The sequence below is a fragment of the Symphalangus syndactylus genome, chromosome X (genome assembly GCF_028878055.3).
Source record: "Symphalangus syndactylus isolate Jambi chromosome X, NHGRI_mSymSyn1-v2.1_pri, whole genome shotgun sequence".
Classification (NCBI taxonomy): domain Eukaryota; kingdom Metazoa; phylum Chordata; class Mammalia; order Primates; family Hylobatidae; genus Symphalangus; species Symphalangus syndactylus.
Genome location: NC_072447.2, coordinates 111,476,528 through 111,495,131, shown reverse-complemented (window position 1 = coordinate 111,495,131; position 18,604 = coordinate 111,476,528). Strand labels below are relative to the sequence as shown.

The 18,604-nt window shown below is 44.6% G+C and overlaps 1 protein-coding gene across 1 annotated transcript in view; it reads right to left on the bottom strand.

The window, feature by feature from the left end:
* Positions 1 to 18,604, bottom strand: part of FRMPD3 (FERM and PDZ domain containing 3) — an 82,086-nt gene that overhangs the window by 56,353 nt on the left and 7,129 nt on the right. The window contains exons 4-6 of the mRNA XM_055268646.2: positions 17,656 to 17,758; positions 14,629 to 14,674; positions 2,387 to 2,491 (exon numbers count right to left, since the gene is read on the bottom strand). Of these exons, the coding sequence (XP_055124621.1) occupies positions 2,387 to 2,491; positions 14,629 to 14,674; positions 17,656 to 17,758 (254 nt within the window). The remainder of the gene's footprint in view (positions 1 to 2,386; positions 2,492 to 14,628; positions 14,675 to 17,655; positions 17,759 to 18,604) is intronic.

The following is an 18,604-nucleotide window of genomic DNA, read 5'->3' as shown; positions in this document are numbered from 1 at the left end:
GGTATAATATGGCTAAAGTTTCCTAGATAAGGCAAATTGGATTTTGATTTTGAAGGAGACAGTGGGTGTGGATATTTGAGAAACCGGATGAGAACAGTCTAGACCTAGAGACTGTCATGGATCATGGACAAAGCATGGAAAAAGGAACAAGCAAATCCTCCCGGGTTGGGGTATGGTTGATAGTGGTGAGGAGCCAAGAGACAAGCTTGGCTGTGGTCAAGCCAAGGTGGGAAGTGATGGGATATAAAATTAGAAGAGTGTGACTCCCTGGTCCCCTCCCTGATCTTGAGATGCCTTGCTCCTGCCAGGCCCAGAGGCCCTGGATCCCAGTGGTGGCAGGTTTTATTTAGCACACTGGGTTGGACTCAGATAATTACTTAATTGAATTTGCTTAAAAATAGAGTTGGCAAGGAACACCCACAAGATTTACTTTTGCTCTGGCTGCTTAATAAAGCCTTGGAACACGAAAGGAAAGGGTTGATAGGAGAGCCTGGAGTCACCTGGGCCTGGACTCCCCCAGGTCCCGATCTGTGATGAGGCTGCTATGGTCCATACTGGCGGCAGCATGGAGGAGGGTGCTGTTGTAACATCAGGTAATTTCATGAGTGCAGCGAGAGTTGGAAGATTGATGTCTGTCTCTCACCCAGACAAGAGCCTCACACTATGCCTGGTGGCCTGTCCGAGAGAATGAAGTAACTCTAGGTGGGTCCTAGCTACTCTGTGGCATTTGCATTCAGATTAGACTGGAGTGGGGGGCATTGTTACGCCTGTAGACTAGCTGTGCCTGTAACTTAGCTGTGAAGTATGGAGAGGGGAATCACGGTGGAAGAAGGAGAAAGCGGAGAAGGGGAAGTAGAAGGGAGAGGAAGAGAAGAGAGGGGAGGGGAGTGGGGAGGAAGGGAAGGAGTTCTTCACTGGGTGGCCTGCCCTTGACTGATTACTCTGCAATGTTGAGATGGGATAGGATGCGCCTGTTCATACTTCCCAAATCCAAGTCATACGTCCTCTGGGTTTTCAAGCACTCAGAATGCAAATATCCTCCTGGTGACTTGGACCTCGGGGTCTGTTTCACCCTGATTTGCAGGGACTCCATATTACTCCTTTTCCTCTCTGCTCACCAATTATCACTTCTCTTAAACCTTTTCTTCTAGGATTGACACAGATTCCAACCATCAATTATTCAGACAGCTTGCCCAGTGGGGTCCTGTAGTCCCCTGGGTTTGCCAGCCTTCCTCATGCAGAGATGGAGGAGGGCATAGGCTGAGTTTGGGAATGAGAGTCAGGGAAATGGAGATGGAAGACACCTGTGTCCTCTATCCCTTCTGCTCACTAACTCTGCCTCAGATAATACAGAAGTGCCTGGCACCCTGCTGATTTCCCTGCTCTGGGCCTGCTATCTTCTCCCAACAACTGTGGCTGTGCCTCAGTACGTAAACGCCAAGGGCCTCCAGACAGCTCTGCCCATCATAGCTATCAAAAGCACACAAGTGCCTGTTAGCTCTAGCTATCCCCTCTGTCCCCACCGGGTTATCACTAACTTCTGCAGATTCCTGAGGGACTTGGCCAGAATGCATGACTGCTTGACACACTTCTTGTCTGCTCTTCACCTGCCTCTTCTCATTTGCACATCTGGAGCTGACAGTTCATTGCATGTAAACCTCCCAAAGCAGTAAGAAACACTGTGGCTGGCCAAGACTCCCCAAATTGGCAGCTGCATGGCATGGGCTGTCAAATATTACCCGTTCTTCGAAACAATACCACCCAGTAGTAGATTTTGTATTGTCTCAATCTGAACCACTTGTCTCCCTCAACATTGCTGAGAGGTATCCGGTAGCAAGGAACAGGTATTTATTTTGCCTCCCCTCTGGTGCTAAGAACATAGCAGGTGCCTAATAAAAACTTGGTGACTTAACGAGAGTCTGTATCATTTCCCTTAGGCAACTTTACTCATCACTGCATGGCCTTTTTCGGTCAAGATATGGAGTTGCAAGATCACTTAAACGTGAAGAGAGCTCAATTTCACCAGCCACTCATTCCCTGGGTCTTCAAGAAGCCATTATTTCCTTCCTGTTTCTATCAAGTAGCAAAAGATGTTTACGGAGCACTTGCTCTGAGTGTAAGCTACTGTGTTAGGGATGGAAATTTCCCTAAGCATCAGAAGGATCTTGAGTGAATCAATATGTATTCCTTCTCCCCACAATGCCTGGGGCCTCTCTGGATGTCACATATCCCTCTTCACTCGCTACTTTTCCCCCTCCAGCACCTGGACGCTCCCACTCTAACCCATTCGGAAAGCTGTCCACTATAAGAAGCCCCAGAGCAAGAGCTTGACAGCCAGGCAGATTATGGCCAGGGGCTGAGGAGACGGAGCTGAAGCTACACTTACTGCATCTGTTTCTCCAACTGCCAACTGCTCAGAAAATCGAACCTTCACAGGATTGGACCTCAACTTGGCCTTCTTCGCGGCACTGATGAAAGCAGATTTTGGGGACTGGAAAAAGAACAGAGAGATGGTGAGTTCTCCATATCTAGGGAAAGCCTAACCTTTGTCACGTCAGAGTTAAGATGTCCCAGTACAGGTACACTTTGCATTACTGATCAAGGAGTCAATAAACAAATAGTAATTACCTATTAGGTGCAAGGCAATGTGCTAAATGCTTCCCTATGTAATTGGTGTGTCCTGAAACAGCTGGGCATGAATTGAATTTGGGTAGATTGAACCCCATTATTAATACTCTAGGCCTAGGGGAGTTTGCAAAAGTTCTTTAGTAATAACATACATTGAGTTTTTATATATTTGGTTTTCTTAAAGTGAGATAGACCTAAAGGGTGTCTTTTTATTATTATTATTATATCTGAATATAAGCATCCCAAAGAATTTACAGAAATGATCTTGTTTACCTCACAGACATGCCCTGCCCCTAGGAAGGAGATGCATAATAAATACTATTTTAGATGCGGGAGAAAGGAGACCTAGCACTCCAAAAGGATTTATCCACAGTTACTACATTATTGGGGAATAAAGATGTGAGAGATTTAACCCAAGTCTCCTGGCTTTCTAGTTTTGGGCTCTGCACCACTTTGTTTATCCAGTTCTGTAAGAAATGCCCAAAAAATTAGCCAGGCTTGTGTTTATTTATTTATTTTTAGACGGAGTTTCACTCTTGTCGCCCAGGCTGGAGTGCAATGGTGCAATCTCGGCTCACTGCAACCTCTGCTTCCTGGGTTCAAGCGATTCTCCAGCCTTGCCTCCTGAGTAGCTGGGATTACAGACATGTGCCACCACACCCAGCTAATTTTGTATTTTTAGTAGAGATGGGGTCTCACCATGTTGGCCAGGCTGGTCTTGAACTCCTGACCTTAGGTGATCCACCTGCCTCAGCCTCCCAAAGTGCTGGGCTTACAGGCCACCATGCCTGGCTGGCTTTTTAGTTCTTGAAAACTCTCCCACAATTTTATCGGAAGCATGATTAGCAAACACTGGAAACTAAGCCTTTCCTGGGTGCCCCTTGGATTCTAGCTCCCTGCTGAGCTCCGTAAGGCCCAGCAATTAGGAATACAGGAGTCGTGCTGAGGGGCATCCTCATTGTCTTTGGGGGGCCGTTTATTCATTCATTTGACAAATTTAGCAAGGGCCTACTACATGCCACACAGTGTTCTAGGTGATGAGGGATAGAGCAGTGAATAAGACCGACAAAACTCCCTGGCCTCATACAGCGTCCATTCCAGCAGGAATAGACAGATGATAAATATCTTTTAGGTAGCAAAGAAGGACTATGAGGAAAAATAAGGCAGGGTAAAGGACTACACAAGAGAATGAGTGAGTTAGAGTGGGAGAAGTGAGGGTATTATTTTAGCGATTTTGAAATACATAATACATTATTATTAACTATAGTCACCATGCTGTGAAATAGATCTCAAAAACTTATTCCTCCTGTCTAACTGAGCCTTTGTATCCTTTGAACAGCATCTCCCCATTCCCTCCCAACCTTAGCCTCTAGTGATCACCATTCTATGCTCCACTTCTATGATTTTGACTTTTTTAGATTCCGCATATAAGTGAGATCATGTGGTATTTGTCTTTCTGTGTCTGGCTTACAATAATAATTATTATTATTTCACTTAGGATAATGTCCTCCAAGTTCATCCATGTTGTAGCAAATGACAGGATTTACTTCTTCTTAAAGGCTGAATAGTATTCCACTGTGTATTTATACCACATTTTCTTCATCCATTCATCTGTTGATGGCAGACATTTAGGTTGTTTCCATATCTTGGCTATGGTGAATAGTGCTGCCATGAACATGGGAATGCAGATGGCTCTTTGGCATACTAATTTCAATTCCCTTGGATATATATCCACAAGTAGGATTGTGCAGGTTATATTTTTAATTTTTTTTTTTTTTTTTTCTGAGAAGGAGTCTTGCTCTGTCACCCAGGCTAGAGTGCAGTGGTGTGATCTTGGCTCACTGCAACCTCTGCCTCCCCAGTTCAAGTGATTCCCCTGCCTCAGCCTCCCGAGTAGCTGGGATTACAGGCAGGCATCACCATGCCCAGCTAATTTTTGTATTTTTGGTAGAGATGGGGTTTCACCATGTTGGCCAGGCTGGTCTCGAACTACTGACCTCAAGTGATCCACCCACTTTGGCCTCCCAAAGTGCTGGGATACAGGTATGAGCCACGGCTCCCGGCCACTGTGGGAGGTTATTTTAGACAGGATGGTCAGGGAAGACCTCTCTGAGGATGAGACATTAAGCAGAAACTTAAGGAAGTGAGGGAAAGCCACCAGGTTATCTGGAGAAAGGCTTCTGGGCAGAAACTACAGTAAAGGCCCTGAGGTGAATTGAGGTGTATGAAGAACAGCAAGGAAGGCCAAGGTGGCTGGAGTGGCGTGATGGAGGGGGAGCAAGGGGGGAGATGCTCAGAGAGGCAGCTGGGGGCTGGGTCACGTAGGACCTTGTAAACCACGGTGAGAACTTTGGATTTCACTCCACTAGAGGGATTTGATTGAACAGAGTCTGATGTGCATTTTAAAAGGAAGCCTCTGGTTGCTGTGTGGAAAACAGAGCGTAGGAGGGCAATGGCAAGAGCATGGAGACCAGTTGGGGGTCTCTAAGTACAATATTTGTAACTGCAATAATATGGTTAAAACATAATGGAGGCTTGGGCTAGGATGGTAATGATGGAGTTGAAAAGTGAGTGAATTCTGGATATATTTTGAATACTGAATTAGGATGATATGTTGACTGATTGGACATGAGAGTGAGAAAAAGAGAGACTTCAACTGAAAGAATGGACTTGCCATTTACTGAGATGAAGAGGACTAGGGAGTGAATCAGGTTTGGGGCTACTTCAAACCACCACGCCTATGGGCCTTGCCATGGAGCCCGAGTCCTACAATCAGGAATTTCTTTGTGTTAAGGCTCTGAAGGTCCCTGCCAGCTGGGAATACGCTAAGCTATTATCTACCATTTACACTGCAGTTGAGATTCATTTACCAGATCAGCCACAGGAGGGCAGGGCCCTAAGATACACATCAGAAACAAACGTCCTCATTGTGTCTTAGGCCCTGGTCCCAGCTGTGTTCTCTGTCAGAGCCAGCGATCTCATTCCCACAGAGGGGAGATTGCAAAAAACCACTTGTTTCACCTGAGTCTAGCAGGAACTCAGGCAGTGAGTGTCAGTCCTGGCTGCATAGTAGAAATGCTGGGAGGAGCTTTTAAAAATCCTGAAGCCCAGGGCCCACCCCAGACCAATTACATCAGAATTCCTGGGGGTGAGGTCTGAGCATCAGTATTTTTTTCAAGTTTCTGATGATTTCCAAATGCAGCCAAGATTAAGAACCATTGAGCTACAGGAACCTTAGACTTCTCATCCTGAGCCAAAGGGGCAATTTGTTGGCAGCAGACAATATAGCACAATGAAATCCAGAGCTGGAGTCCGTTGCAGAAAGTGATTACAGTATTGATTATACATGGAGTTGATAAATGCCTTTGTGTGTTGCACAGCCTGGTGCTCCAATCCTGAGCAGGGGCTTCAGGCTGAGGCAGAAGCAAGAGAAAGGGGCAAGATAGAAAGATCTGTAGCTATGCTCAGGCAGCTGTGTTTGATTCCATCTCCACAGTCATCCAAAGTTCCACCAAGGTGCCAAAAACATGAGGCAAGTGGAATCTTTCTACCTGACAGTCACCTCTCTTCTCTGCCATCATCTGCCCTCAGATTCCTGCATGGCACAGTGTGTAGAACGAGGCATCTCTAGAGACCTGAATGGGCCATGCAGCTCAACCTTCATTTTCACATGTGAAACAGAGGCCTGGGAAGAGGATATACTTTACCCAAAGTATTGAAATAATTGAGTAGCAGAGCCGAAACCAGAACCCAGGTTTCCTGAGCCTTTGCTTAGTGGTTGTTCCCCCACAGCAGGCTAAAGCTGGGAGTCCTTTCCTGGTCTTTCATCCACTGGTTCTGGTTCTACCTTGGTGTTATGTAATGGACTCAAACAAATGAAGAACCCCAACTGGTATCCTTTTATGTATTCATCACAGTGAAGAGGATGGCATCCTTGCTATCCCTACCAAAGATGCAAGATTAGATCCTGTCCTAGAGAGTTTCTGTTTGTACCACTGAAAACAAAGATTCAGTTAATTATAGGCACAAACCACAAAGGAGAAAACGAAATTGCTGATATTTTCAGGGATTATAATCATTTCCAGGTGTCTGTTTCAGAGTTATTTTCAGCTTGTTTATACTTCATTCCTCCTTGACCCTTGTCCTGTTGGTCTCTAAGATTCCATCCTATTCTCAGTCTTCAGCCTTGATGCTGGTGACTCATTCATTGCCAGCTGGTCTCTGCTAGATGTCATGGAGTCACATCTAGCCTTATGCTCAGACACAGGTGAGGCCTGCTTTGCAGTGATAATGAGGGGCCTCTCAGAGGCCTCCGTGTCCCAAAGCATCTTCAAAGCTCAGCTGTGGGGCTTGAAGTTCGTAATATTAGGGGCACTCCTTTGAATTACAATGTTGAGAATTGGGAAGGCCCTGGTCAAAATGTGAATGCGGTAGCAGGAAGGCATAATACACTTCAGGGGCCAGCAAATTACAGGCCTACATAGGCCAAATCTTGCTCACCACCTGTTTTTGTAAATAAAGCTTTACTGGAACACAGCCGTGATCTTCATTTATGTATTGCCTATGGCTGCTTTTGTGCCACCACATATGGCCTGCAAAGCCTAAAATACTTATTATATGGCCCTTAAGAGAAACAGTTTGCCAACCTCTGCACTAATTCATAACCACGCACTAACCAGCTGTTTTTAAAACGTGTCCGATGATAAGAATCACTGAGGAGTGGTTGTTAAAGCACAGATGCCTAGGCTCACACCAGATTTTAAAAGTTAGAATCTCTGGAAGAGTGGGGCCCAGAAATTGACATTGTTGAAGACATCCCAATCCATTAAGCCTAGATTAATTGAGCACCTTAAGGCTGGAATGTTTGAGCTCTTCACTGACCCTATTTTTTTCTCCAAGCAACTGGGAATCTCATTTTGCAACAGGCACCCTTTCTGGCTAAAACGAATTTTGGCTTGAAACACGGGACTAGAATTGCTAAGTACCTCTGGGGCCACTGCAAGCCGCTTGAAGCAAATATGAAGCCAGCAGCTTGGTGGAATAAGGAATAGAAGAGAGTCTGCCTTTCCCTCAGCGCAGAATTCAGCAGCTGGTTATTTTTTGACCATTTTTTAAATTTGTTGTCTGTATTAGTACAGATGTCAGGGTTGTGATCACTCAAATCTTGACCAAAGTCAGGTATAGGGCCAAATATTTTAGAGCAAGATAGGGTCCCGCTTTGGTAACAAAAAAATGAAACTCAGGTTCTTGAAGCTTTGACTGATTCGCCCTTCTGGCTCACTGCCCTTGACACCTGAGCCTACTTATAATCAATTCCTATAGCAACCACTGTGGGAGCCTAGGACAATAGAGGACCATCCTGGGAACCAGGGGGCCTTCCTTCCCACACTCAAGACTGCCTGGACATGAACATAACCTCTGCCTGACTTCCAAAGCCCGCCACAAACTACACCTGGCTCTCTAACCACCTCTCTCCAAGATCACCTTTTGCTGTACTTGGTGGTTCTATCCACAGCTCCCTGCACACACTGGGCTTGTTATCACTCCTGGACCCACCTCATGCTGTTTCCTCCCTGTCCCCATCCTTCAGGGTCTAGAGTGTCCCTCTGACTAGCTAAATGCCATCACTTTACAGCTTAGTTCAAACTCTTTATCCTCAATCCTTCCCCAACTCCTCAATTCCCCTTCTTGGGTTTCCTATAGTACTCCTGTTAATCCACACTGCCATCACTCACATCCTCAACCAGGCTGTATAAGCAGAGATGCCATTTTATGGTAATATGTCTCCCCCTAGCATCAAGCACATAGTAGACATGGCATAAAATATATTAGTTGATTGCTAAAATTAGTAATGAATTAGTTCATTAATTCAGCATATATGGTTGGAGTATCTACCATCTGACAAACACTATACGTCAGGAAGCTCTGTAGAAAACCAGTTTCTCTGAGGTGGTTCCCATGATTTTGGCTTTCTTTTTCTGGGCAGGTAGCTCCAAGCAGAAGGGATTCCAGTTCTGTAAGTACAGGCTGTTTTCAGAACCAGAAAACTAGGGTTTCATTTGAAACAGATTATGCTTGCTTTATCAGGGTCATTCTTGGTCATAATCCGGTACTTCATCCGTTTAAAAATATTTACTGAGTACCTACTGTGTGCCAAGGTCTAAAGGTTTTAAGATTAATAAATATCCAGTCAGTCATGAGGACTAGTTGGTAATTCAAAGATTAAGGAACACTCTTAAATACACAGAAGCTTATTAAGTGGCTATCTATGCAGTACGGTTTGAGGGGCCCTGGGAAAGAACTCCTGTGACCCCTCTCCCCAGTTGTCTGCCATGCTATGAGTCACTCTTACAAGGAAAATGTCATCTGAAAGAGACTCCATATCAGAATCATTTGGTGAGCCTTTTCAAAAGACCAATACCAGGGCCTCATCTCCAGAGCTTCTAATTCAATGAGTCAGGGCAAGAGCCCAAGTATCAATATTTTCATGTTTTCTTTTTTTTTCTGTCTTTGCTGCTCGAATGAATCAGAAGTGACTATTAATAGTTTTCAGAGCTTCTCAGATGGTTATAATGGATAAACAGGGTCAAGAACCATTACCAGGCCAGGTGTGGGGGCTCACGCCTGTAATCCCAGTACTTTGGGAGGCCGAGGCGGGCAGATTACTTGAGGTCAGGGGTTCGAGACCAGCCTGGCCAACATGGCGAAACATCGTTTCTACTAAAAATGCAAAAATTAGCCGGTATAGTGGCACATGCCTGTAATTCCAGCTACTCGGGGGGCTGAGGCAGAAGAATCACTTGAACCCAGGAGGTAGAGGTTGCAGTGAGCTGAGATGGCACCACTGCACTCCAGCCTGGGTGATAGAGCGAGACTTTATAAAAAAAAAAAAATTACCAGCCACAATATGCAGGAGGAGGTATTAGGCCATTATCAGCCACAGAATGTAGGAGCTATTAATAGAAGGAGACTTGCAGATTGTCTGGTCCAGTGGGTTTTTTTGTTTGTTTGTTTGTTTGTTTTACAAATATAGACTCCTAGGCCACATCCTGGACCTATTAGGAGGTTGTCTTCTGGAAGTAGTGGTAATCAAACTTTAACATGACAAGAGTTCTGTAATAGGTAGCAGTCTCCTTGCACCCACGAGATGCCAAGTGCCTGCTGTGAACACAGTATTATTTTCTGTGATGTAGGGGGTATAACATTAAACACATATTGGAGGTCTTCAAGGTTTCAGTATAGCTAAAGAGAGAAGATCTGTCAATGGAGACTTGTTAAGGTGGTTACGTTCTACAACATTTCCATGAACATTGAATTAGTGAATACTGAACTGTTGCTCCAATATTTCACATAAATTATGGTGTTAAAATTTAAAAACAACTCATCCTAGTAGCTTCTATGTTCTTTATTTTACAAAGAGAAAATGAAGCTCAAAATTGTTAAGTGACTTGCCTGAGGCCACTCCACTCACAGGTGCCAGAGTCAAGATTCAAACCCCGTCCAACTGGCCCCAGAACTGCAGTTTGTTTCTTGCACTACACTGCACTGCCCCCTGTCGTCTCCATCCTCTGATTACCTCTGTATGAGAACTGACACAAGAAGGCAGAGCATCACCTTGTCCAACCTCGGCTGGGAACGTGGGCATTGGGTAAATCAAAATTTTCACACTCTGCACATGTCTGCAAATGACCAGGAAAGTGCCGTGAGTATTGATTTTGGGGGTTATAAATAAATTTTTGGGAGTAGGCAAATTTGCAAATAGGGAATCTGCAAATACTGAGGATCGACTGCACATGTATGTAAGGCTGACATTCAATTGGGATGCACTGGGATGGCCATACCAGTTGTAAAATACAGAGAGATTCTTTCACACTGATTGGTAAGTAGACACTGCCCTATGCTTCCTGGATGCCACCTGACCTCTCCCCCTGGACCTCCTTACAAATGTAGATCAACTACAGGGTTAACATCTGGCACAATTAGGAGGCCTTCGAGACTCTGCTCCGGTGCTATTACTGGCTTATATTTTGACTGGATTGGCTCCTACTGCACAGGTCATTAAATGTTTTGACAATTAGCCCTGTGTGTGTGTACTCGTCCACTTCTATGCTCCAAGGATTTAGAGATCACAAGACTGAGAACTAGAATGTAAGCTCTGTGAGTGCAGGGACCATGTTTGTCCTGTGCGCTGCTATATTCCCAGCCTAGAAGAGTGTCCAGAATAGTAGGTATTTAATAAATGCTTGATGAGTGAATGAACAAATTAGGGAAATGCTCATTGAGATTAGTCAGGCAAAGCTGTTTGGAGAACATGAGTATCAAACAAGGTCTTAAAAGAAACAGACATGTATTAGAAGAGATGTGGAATAGCACAAGGACAAAAGTCCACAGGGCAGTAAGAACTAAGAAGGAAATGTACCTAAGAAGGAGAAGGAAATCAGCCTGGCCGCAGCAAAGGGGCCATGGGTTGGGACCTGCAGAGTGAGCAGAACAGGGGGTAAGAAAATGTTGGAGGCACTGGGATGGGAAAGTTGAGATAGAGATTGGGGTGAGTGTTACGCCCTTTATTCTGCACCTAAGTTTGGACACTTGAGTTTTGTTTAGGTTGCTTTGTTGGCTGGAAACTGGGTTTTCTTCATTCCTTCAACCAATATTTATTAGCACCTACTCTGTGCCAGGTGCTGGGGATACAGCAGTAACAAAACACAGTCTCTACCCTCATGGAGCTGACATTCTAATGAGGGACAGAGACAATAAACATGTAAATATAATATCTCATGGGAATGTAAAATGGCACAGCCACTTTGAAAACCAGTCTGGCAGTTTTTTAATAGGCTAAATATACACTTACTATTTGACCCAGCAATCGTACTCTTGGGCATTTATCTCAGAGAAATGAAAACTTATGCCCACAAAAATCCTGTACACAAATATTATAGCAGCTTTATTTGTAGTAGCCCAAAACTGGAAACAACCCAGATGCCCTTCAATGGGTACATGATTAAACAAACTGGTACATCCACACCATGGAATACCGTGGGGTACTACTCAGCAATAAAACGGAACAAAATATTGATACATGCAACAAGCTGGATGAATCTCGAGGACATTTTGCTAAGTGAAGAAAGTCAACCCCCAAAGGTTACATATTATATAATTATATTTATATATTATTTTTGTTTGTTTTTTAGAGAAGTGGTCTCACTCTGTTGCCCAGGCTGGAGTACAGTGGTGCTATCATAGCTCAAAGCAGTCTCCAATACCTGGGCTCAAGCAATCCTCCTGCCTCAGCCTCTCAGGTAGCTGGGACTACAGGTGTGCACTACCACACCTAGCTAAATTAAAAAGAAAATTTTTAGAGACGAGTTCTCATTCTATGCTATTCAGGCTGATCTCAAATTCCTGACCTCAAGTGATCCTCCCATCTCAGCCTCCCAAGTATCTGGAATTCCAGACAGGAGCCACAGTGCCTTGCTTCCATTTATATAATATTTTTGAAATAAAATTAAGGAAATGTAAAGTAGTTGACAGGGATTGGGTGTAGGGGGTGAAGTGAGTGTGGTTATAAAAGGACAACATGAGGAATCCTTTTGGTGACAGACTTGTCCAGTGACTTTTTTAAGTTTTAAATTTTTGTGAGTGCATAGTAGGTATATATATGTCTAGGGTACATAAGATACTTTGACACAGGCATGCAACGTATAATAACAATATTATGGTAAATGGGGTATCTTTACTGTGTTGGTGGATACATAAACCCACATGTGATAAATTCACATTGAATCATATACATATGTTGTATCACTGTTGATTTCCTGGTTTTGCTATTGCACATAGTTTTTGTTTTGTTTTGCTTTTTTTTTTTTTTTTTTTTTTTTGAGATGGAGTCTCACTGTGTCACCCAGGCTGGAGTGCAGTGGTGCAATCTCAGCTCACTGCAACCTCTGCCTCCCAGGTTCAAACAATTCTCGTGCCTTAGCCTCCTGAGTAGCTGGGACTACAGGTGCGTTCCACCATCCTAGCCTAATTTTTTTGTATTTTGTGTAGGGACAGGATTTCACCATGTTGGCCAGGCTGGTCTCAAACTCCTGGCCTCAAGTGACCGACCTGCCTCGGCCTCCTAAAGTGCTGGGATTACAGGTGTGAGCCACTGCACCCAGCCTATTGCACATAGTTATGTAAGATATAACCACTGGGAGAAACAGGGTAACAAGTACATGGTATATCTCTGTGCTATCGTTGCAACTTCTTGTGATCTATAATTATTTCAAAAGAAAAGTTAAAAAATATAATATTTCAGCTCTGATGAAAAAGTAAGCAGTATCAGAAGATACTGAAGGTAGATGCTATTTTAGAAAGGGTACTCAAGGAAGGCTTCTGCAAGGTGAGATTTGAGAAGACCTGTCTAACAAAGTAAACCCACACTGGGTCTCTGATCACAGTAGTAAATTCTAACCACACACCAAGCATGTTTTAGTGGGAGAACTGGTGGTCGTTTTCAAGACAGGAGATTGGGAGGTTGGGACTGACTGCCTACTGCCCACTAGGCAACTGCACACGTGCAGCAAAGTGGTGGGGAGGGGACTATTGGTAACAACAATGGAGTGGTGGGGCTTGCCTGCCCAGAGACAAGAGAACTGGAATTGAGAAAGGCCTATCTGCCTGGGAGCATTGTGTGTACATATGTGAGAGAGCACATGAGTGCGTGTATATGTGAGTAGTGTGTGTATGTATATGTATGGGTATGAGTGGGTGAGTGTATGTGTGTGAGTGTACGCGTGAGGATATGTGTGAGTCTATTATGCATGAGGTTGTGAATGAATGTGTGAATGTATTGTGTGTGTGTGTCAGTGTGTTTGTATATGTGTGTGAGTATGTGAGTGTGTGAGTGAAGTTCACACTGATGCAGAAGAGGTCTAGGAGCTGGGGGCCATGGGGAGAGGCAGTTAGTTTGAACCAAGATTGATTTGAATCCTGCTCTTGCCTGGTGAGCCCAAGCTGTGCACCTGTGTTCCATCCCTCGCTGTGTCATCTCTCTATGGAAAATCTTGCCCCATCCCTCAAGGTCCAGCTCAGGTGCAGCCTCCTCCTTGAAGCCTTCCCTGATTTCATGTCCCTCACCTCCAACAGATGTGACCTCTCCTGTGGCTATACATTGAGGGTACGGCATCCATGCTGGAGTGCAGAGGACTGTTTGGGACATTAATAAGGGGACAGGTAGGCTGGAGGTAGAGTGAGGGCTCTGAATTTTCAACATGGAAGTTGTGCACCTGGGTTTGTGCATTTAAGTTAAGATTGCTCTAAGGATACAACCAATAATGGACACTGAACTTTCTAAATCCAACTCTTGAGGAGAGGGGCTAGAAATTTTTACTTTTAATAAGTAGTCCTGGCAACTATTATGATCAGGCATGTTTAGGTAACACTGTTCTACTTTAAATCTCTCAATGTACAGATGATGAAACAGGTCCAGAATGGGGAACTGACTCATCCAAGGTCACACAGCTGGTTAAGTGACTGTACCAGGACAAAGATGAATCTGTTTGTCCAAGTGTACCCTCCAGCAACTTTATATTAAATTCTCTCACATATGGTGCTGTGTCTCATACATTGTAGGTAACTTATATGAATGAATAAGATTGGCACCTATCATCGTCCAGGACTTTATGAGAGTTCACTTTGGACAGATACATTTTAATGGAGTACAGCCAAAAAGAAGTGGAAACTGTATTTGGAATTGAGGCAGTGGGCAGCTTAAGTGGGTAAAGGAGAAGGCACAGGACAGAACACAGCACAGCACAGCCCTTCAAAATCCTCAGCTTTGGACATGAGCAGAGACATGCTGTTCAGAAGGTATTCTTTAAGTTCGCTCCTAAATCCTTGGCTCATATGTTGGTTGTAGTCTCTGAACCCCCAACCCCATCACTGTTGCTTTCCAATATGGAAATGTCATCTCTTCTCAGTCAGGAGGAAGGGCAGATGGCAAAGAGGCTCACTCACCTGATGAGTGTGCAGAACTGTAAGAACGATGAATTCCTTAGCGCTCCTACAGAGAAAAGAGGGAATAGGAGAGTAGTGTATCACGCACTAGGTATTCATCTAGTACAAGAAGTAACACCAGAATCTTCCCCTGGCTGCATTCAGGTATATGGATTAGGATAGAGGGCAATCTGAGTGTCTGCATGGACACTTCACCTCCCATCATTTGTGGAGGCCGACACAAACCATCCATATTAATTCACACAGGCATCCGAAGATGGTATAACCATTACCTCTGGGGTTGTCATTTTTTAGGTCTTCTTTTCATATTCCTTCTCACATACTCTCTGTAGAAATCTCCAAACCTTAGTAGCAATTTTATCTGTAGACTACAAAATTCTCAAGGAAAACTAAAAGCCTGCATTATGGAACTCAAAGTCAGAGAGTCCTGGGAACCATGTACAATGATTATTGGCAATTTGGTATTTAAGTGAGAAGAGAAATTCAAAGGAAAAACCCAAAGGAGGTCATTCGGTCACCATGACTCATACTCAGCAGATTTGTTTTAATTGAGGGACCAAAAGAGAGAGCCAGGGAGCAACAGATGGAAGCCAAAACTCTCCAGATAGCAAATATTCAAAAGAATGAAGAATATGAAACTCTTCCGGCAAGAATTATGCCAATGATCAAACAGGCTGTGAAGTATGAAAATTCTCTCCCAGGAATACATAATCTTTTAAAAGAACTAAAAGAAATGGAAATAGTTTGCCTTGAAGGAGCTTCCCCTCTCCTTGTTGGCCCTTTTCAAATATTTATGTGAACAAAGTCATTTAAGAAGTAGAGTGAAGCTGCCCTTGATTCTGGATATTCAAGAAATGCCAAGGCCCGCAGCTCAAGAACTTTGAACATCTCCCACATTTGGTGAGGCAAATTACAGGGATTAATCAGCCCCAGGGTTTGGGAAGTTACCAGAAGTAAAGAGTTATGCTCCAGGAAAAATACTAAAGGAAATCCTTTATCTTGAACAGCGAAGGGGCATAACATAAGTTGGATGATGTGACTCGTCTCCTCCAGCCCCTTGCCATGTCTCCTCATTTCACTTATAACAAAGCCACAGTCCCTATGGTGGCTTCAAAGGTTCTCCATTATCTGGACTTATTTTCTACAACTCTCCTCTTTCCTTACCAACTCCAGTCCTACTGGCTTCTCCCCTGTTCCACAATTGTGCCAAACACACCCCTGGCCTTAGGGCCTTTGCACTGGCTGTTCTCTGTCCAACACCTTTTCCTCCTTCAAGTCTTTCTTCAAATGTCACCTTTCAATGAGGCCAACATTGACCCTACTGTTTAGTTACATTTTGCACCACTGTGCCCAGCATTCCTGATCCTCTTTACCTAGATCTACTTTCTATTCTTAATAACATTTATCAGCTTCTAATATGTTGTAGAACTACTTATAATCTTTTCTGCTTATGATATGTCTCCTTTCACTAAAATGTAAACTCCAGTGAGCCAGGGATCTTTGTCTGTCTTATTCACTGCTGTATCTTCAGTGTGTGGAATAGTGCTTGGTGCATCGAGGACAATAATAAATACCGGCTGATTGACTGACTGACTGAATGAATGAATGAATGAATAATCCACTGGCTCCCAAGGTTATCAAGAGTGTGCTCTGCTTTAACCCTGAAAGAGCTCTGGAACCCCTCACGAAATCAGCATACCTTGTTCTAGAGTGCAAAGATATCTACTAAAAACAAAGCAGTGACTTTCGAGGGACCAGGCTGAAAAAAACCCCAACATGCCCTAATAGGATAGAAAGAACTCACCTCATATTGGTGTGGTAGCAGAGGGTGGAGGGTAGGGAAATGCAACAGACAACTGAACTTGGAGAAGAGTCAAAGAAAAGGTCATTAGGGACAGACACATTTCATGGTATTGAGCTGGAAGGAGCATGCCAAGGAAGACATGCTCTGGACTTCAGGAGGGAACATTCCAAAGCCCTCCAGAGCTAGTTAGAGGGTGCTGTTCCATACACAGAATGCTATGACTGCCTTTGAAGGCAAGGGAAGAGCTCTGGGACCAGGTGGGCTTTTGGGAGCCCAGAAAGATGAGTGGGACGAAAACACTCTGAACCAGGAGGACTTGAAGGAGATGGAGGCAGAGATGAACTCAGACTATGCAAGGGGGTGAGAGAGAGGAGGAGAGAGAGAGAGAGAAAGAGAGAGGGAGAGAGAAAAGGAGAGTGAGAGAAAGAGCGAGCATGTACATGGTTCCATTTGTAGTGAGACAGCCAAGCTCCCCCAAACTGAGGTTAGCCCGTGCAATTTGGAGCCTTTACCTCTTATTCTCTAATTCCTTTTCAACAAATCTATGCCAGGGTGTGTTTATGTGGTGTGAATGTGGGGTAGGAGAGTGTGTATGGTGTGTGTGTGTGTGTGTGTGTGTGTGTGTAATGTGCATAGGGGTAAGGGACACGTAAAGACAATGTGATTACTCTCCATGTACAAACGGTGGTAATCCCACAACATTCCTTTTGTCATCTGCTCCCATCTGGGGAGGCATTTAGGGGCCACAAACATTATGGACAGTATCCATATTGGGAGGTTCTCTTCCTCAACCCACTGGCCAGGGATTCTGAGTTTTTTCTGGAGTGGGGGAGTTGGTCAATGTCTTGCTTGCACTGTGCATATCTAGGATATTCTTTTAATGGCTTGATTCTCATCTGTCACTTGGTCTGTCCCACTGGACAAAAACAAAGGGGCTGGGGTGAAGAGATTGTTCGGGTGGAGGGAGGTAGGGGTGAGACTCCAGCAGGGAGTTCTTTGCGTCTGTTCACATCATTGGAGATGCTAAGCCAGTGTGTATGAAGGCTCCTGCTGACCCTGAATAGCTGGCCCCTGAAGTTCTGGGTTAGCCAGGAGCCCTGTATAGGGCTTCTCTGCCTGGAAGGATTCTACTGTCAGAGCGAGCGGGGATAGTGGTAGCCCCATGTCATTGGTGAGTCAGGGGTGGGGATACTGATCAGCTCCTGCCAAGAGGCCCCTGTTACCTGATAAGTTCTATGAGCCTCTCCCTCCGGGCTTCACTCACATCTTCCTCATTAATAGCCACAATCTGGTCACCAGCCAGGAGCTTGTTCTCAGAGGGGCCTCCTGCAAAGGAGAGGAGAGAGGTGTGAGGGCTTAGGGTTACTGCTGGGAAAGTCCAGGTCTGGGCAAGTCCCCTGTGCCTGTAGGAGCTGAAGCGGATGCTGAGGCCTGGAGATGGTGCAGGCTGAGCTGTGGTAGTGTAGGGGGTGCTATTCGAGCTCTCTGCTACTGTTGCTGCTGCTGCTGCTGCCTATAAGCAGATAGAGGGCAGAGGAATGAAGACAGAGAATGGAGTGGACCTCCTTTAGTTCCATGCCAAGAAAGACATGCTCTGGACTTCAGGAGCAAGCATTCCAAAGCCCTCCAGAGCTAGTTACAGGGTGCTGTTCCAAACACAGAATGCTAAGTCTGCCTTTGAAGGCAAGGGAGGTGCTCTAGAACCAGGTGGGCTTTTGGGAGCCCCAGAAAGATAAGTGGGATGAAAACACTTTAGCTGGGCATGGTTTGGTAGCAAAAGGTCCCAAACTCAGATGAGGTCAATAAACATTTTACTGGCTTGCTTCTTAACGAGGAACACAGACTTCCATTTCATAGGCGGGACTTGCTTAGGTACAAAGAATGACTTCCAGACTACTGGAGGTGGTCAGGCGAAAGGAGGAGGAGGAAGGATCTTCCTACTTGAATATTATTCATACTTACTAGTCTGGAAGGACTTAGGCATTCACTTGTCTGAGGACAGAGGAAAAAGACCTAAAGGGTTATTTTTTTTTTTCAACACTGAGAAATGCCACTGTCCAGTAAATGAGGGGAACAAAGCACATACCCTTGGGCAGTTGGATATTTGTTTTCTCTCCCTCCCATTTCTTTTCTTTTCTTTTTTTATTTTTTTGAGATGGAGTCTTACTCTGT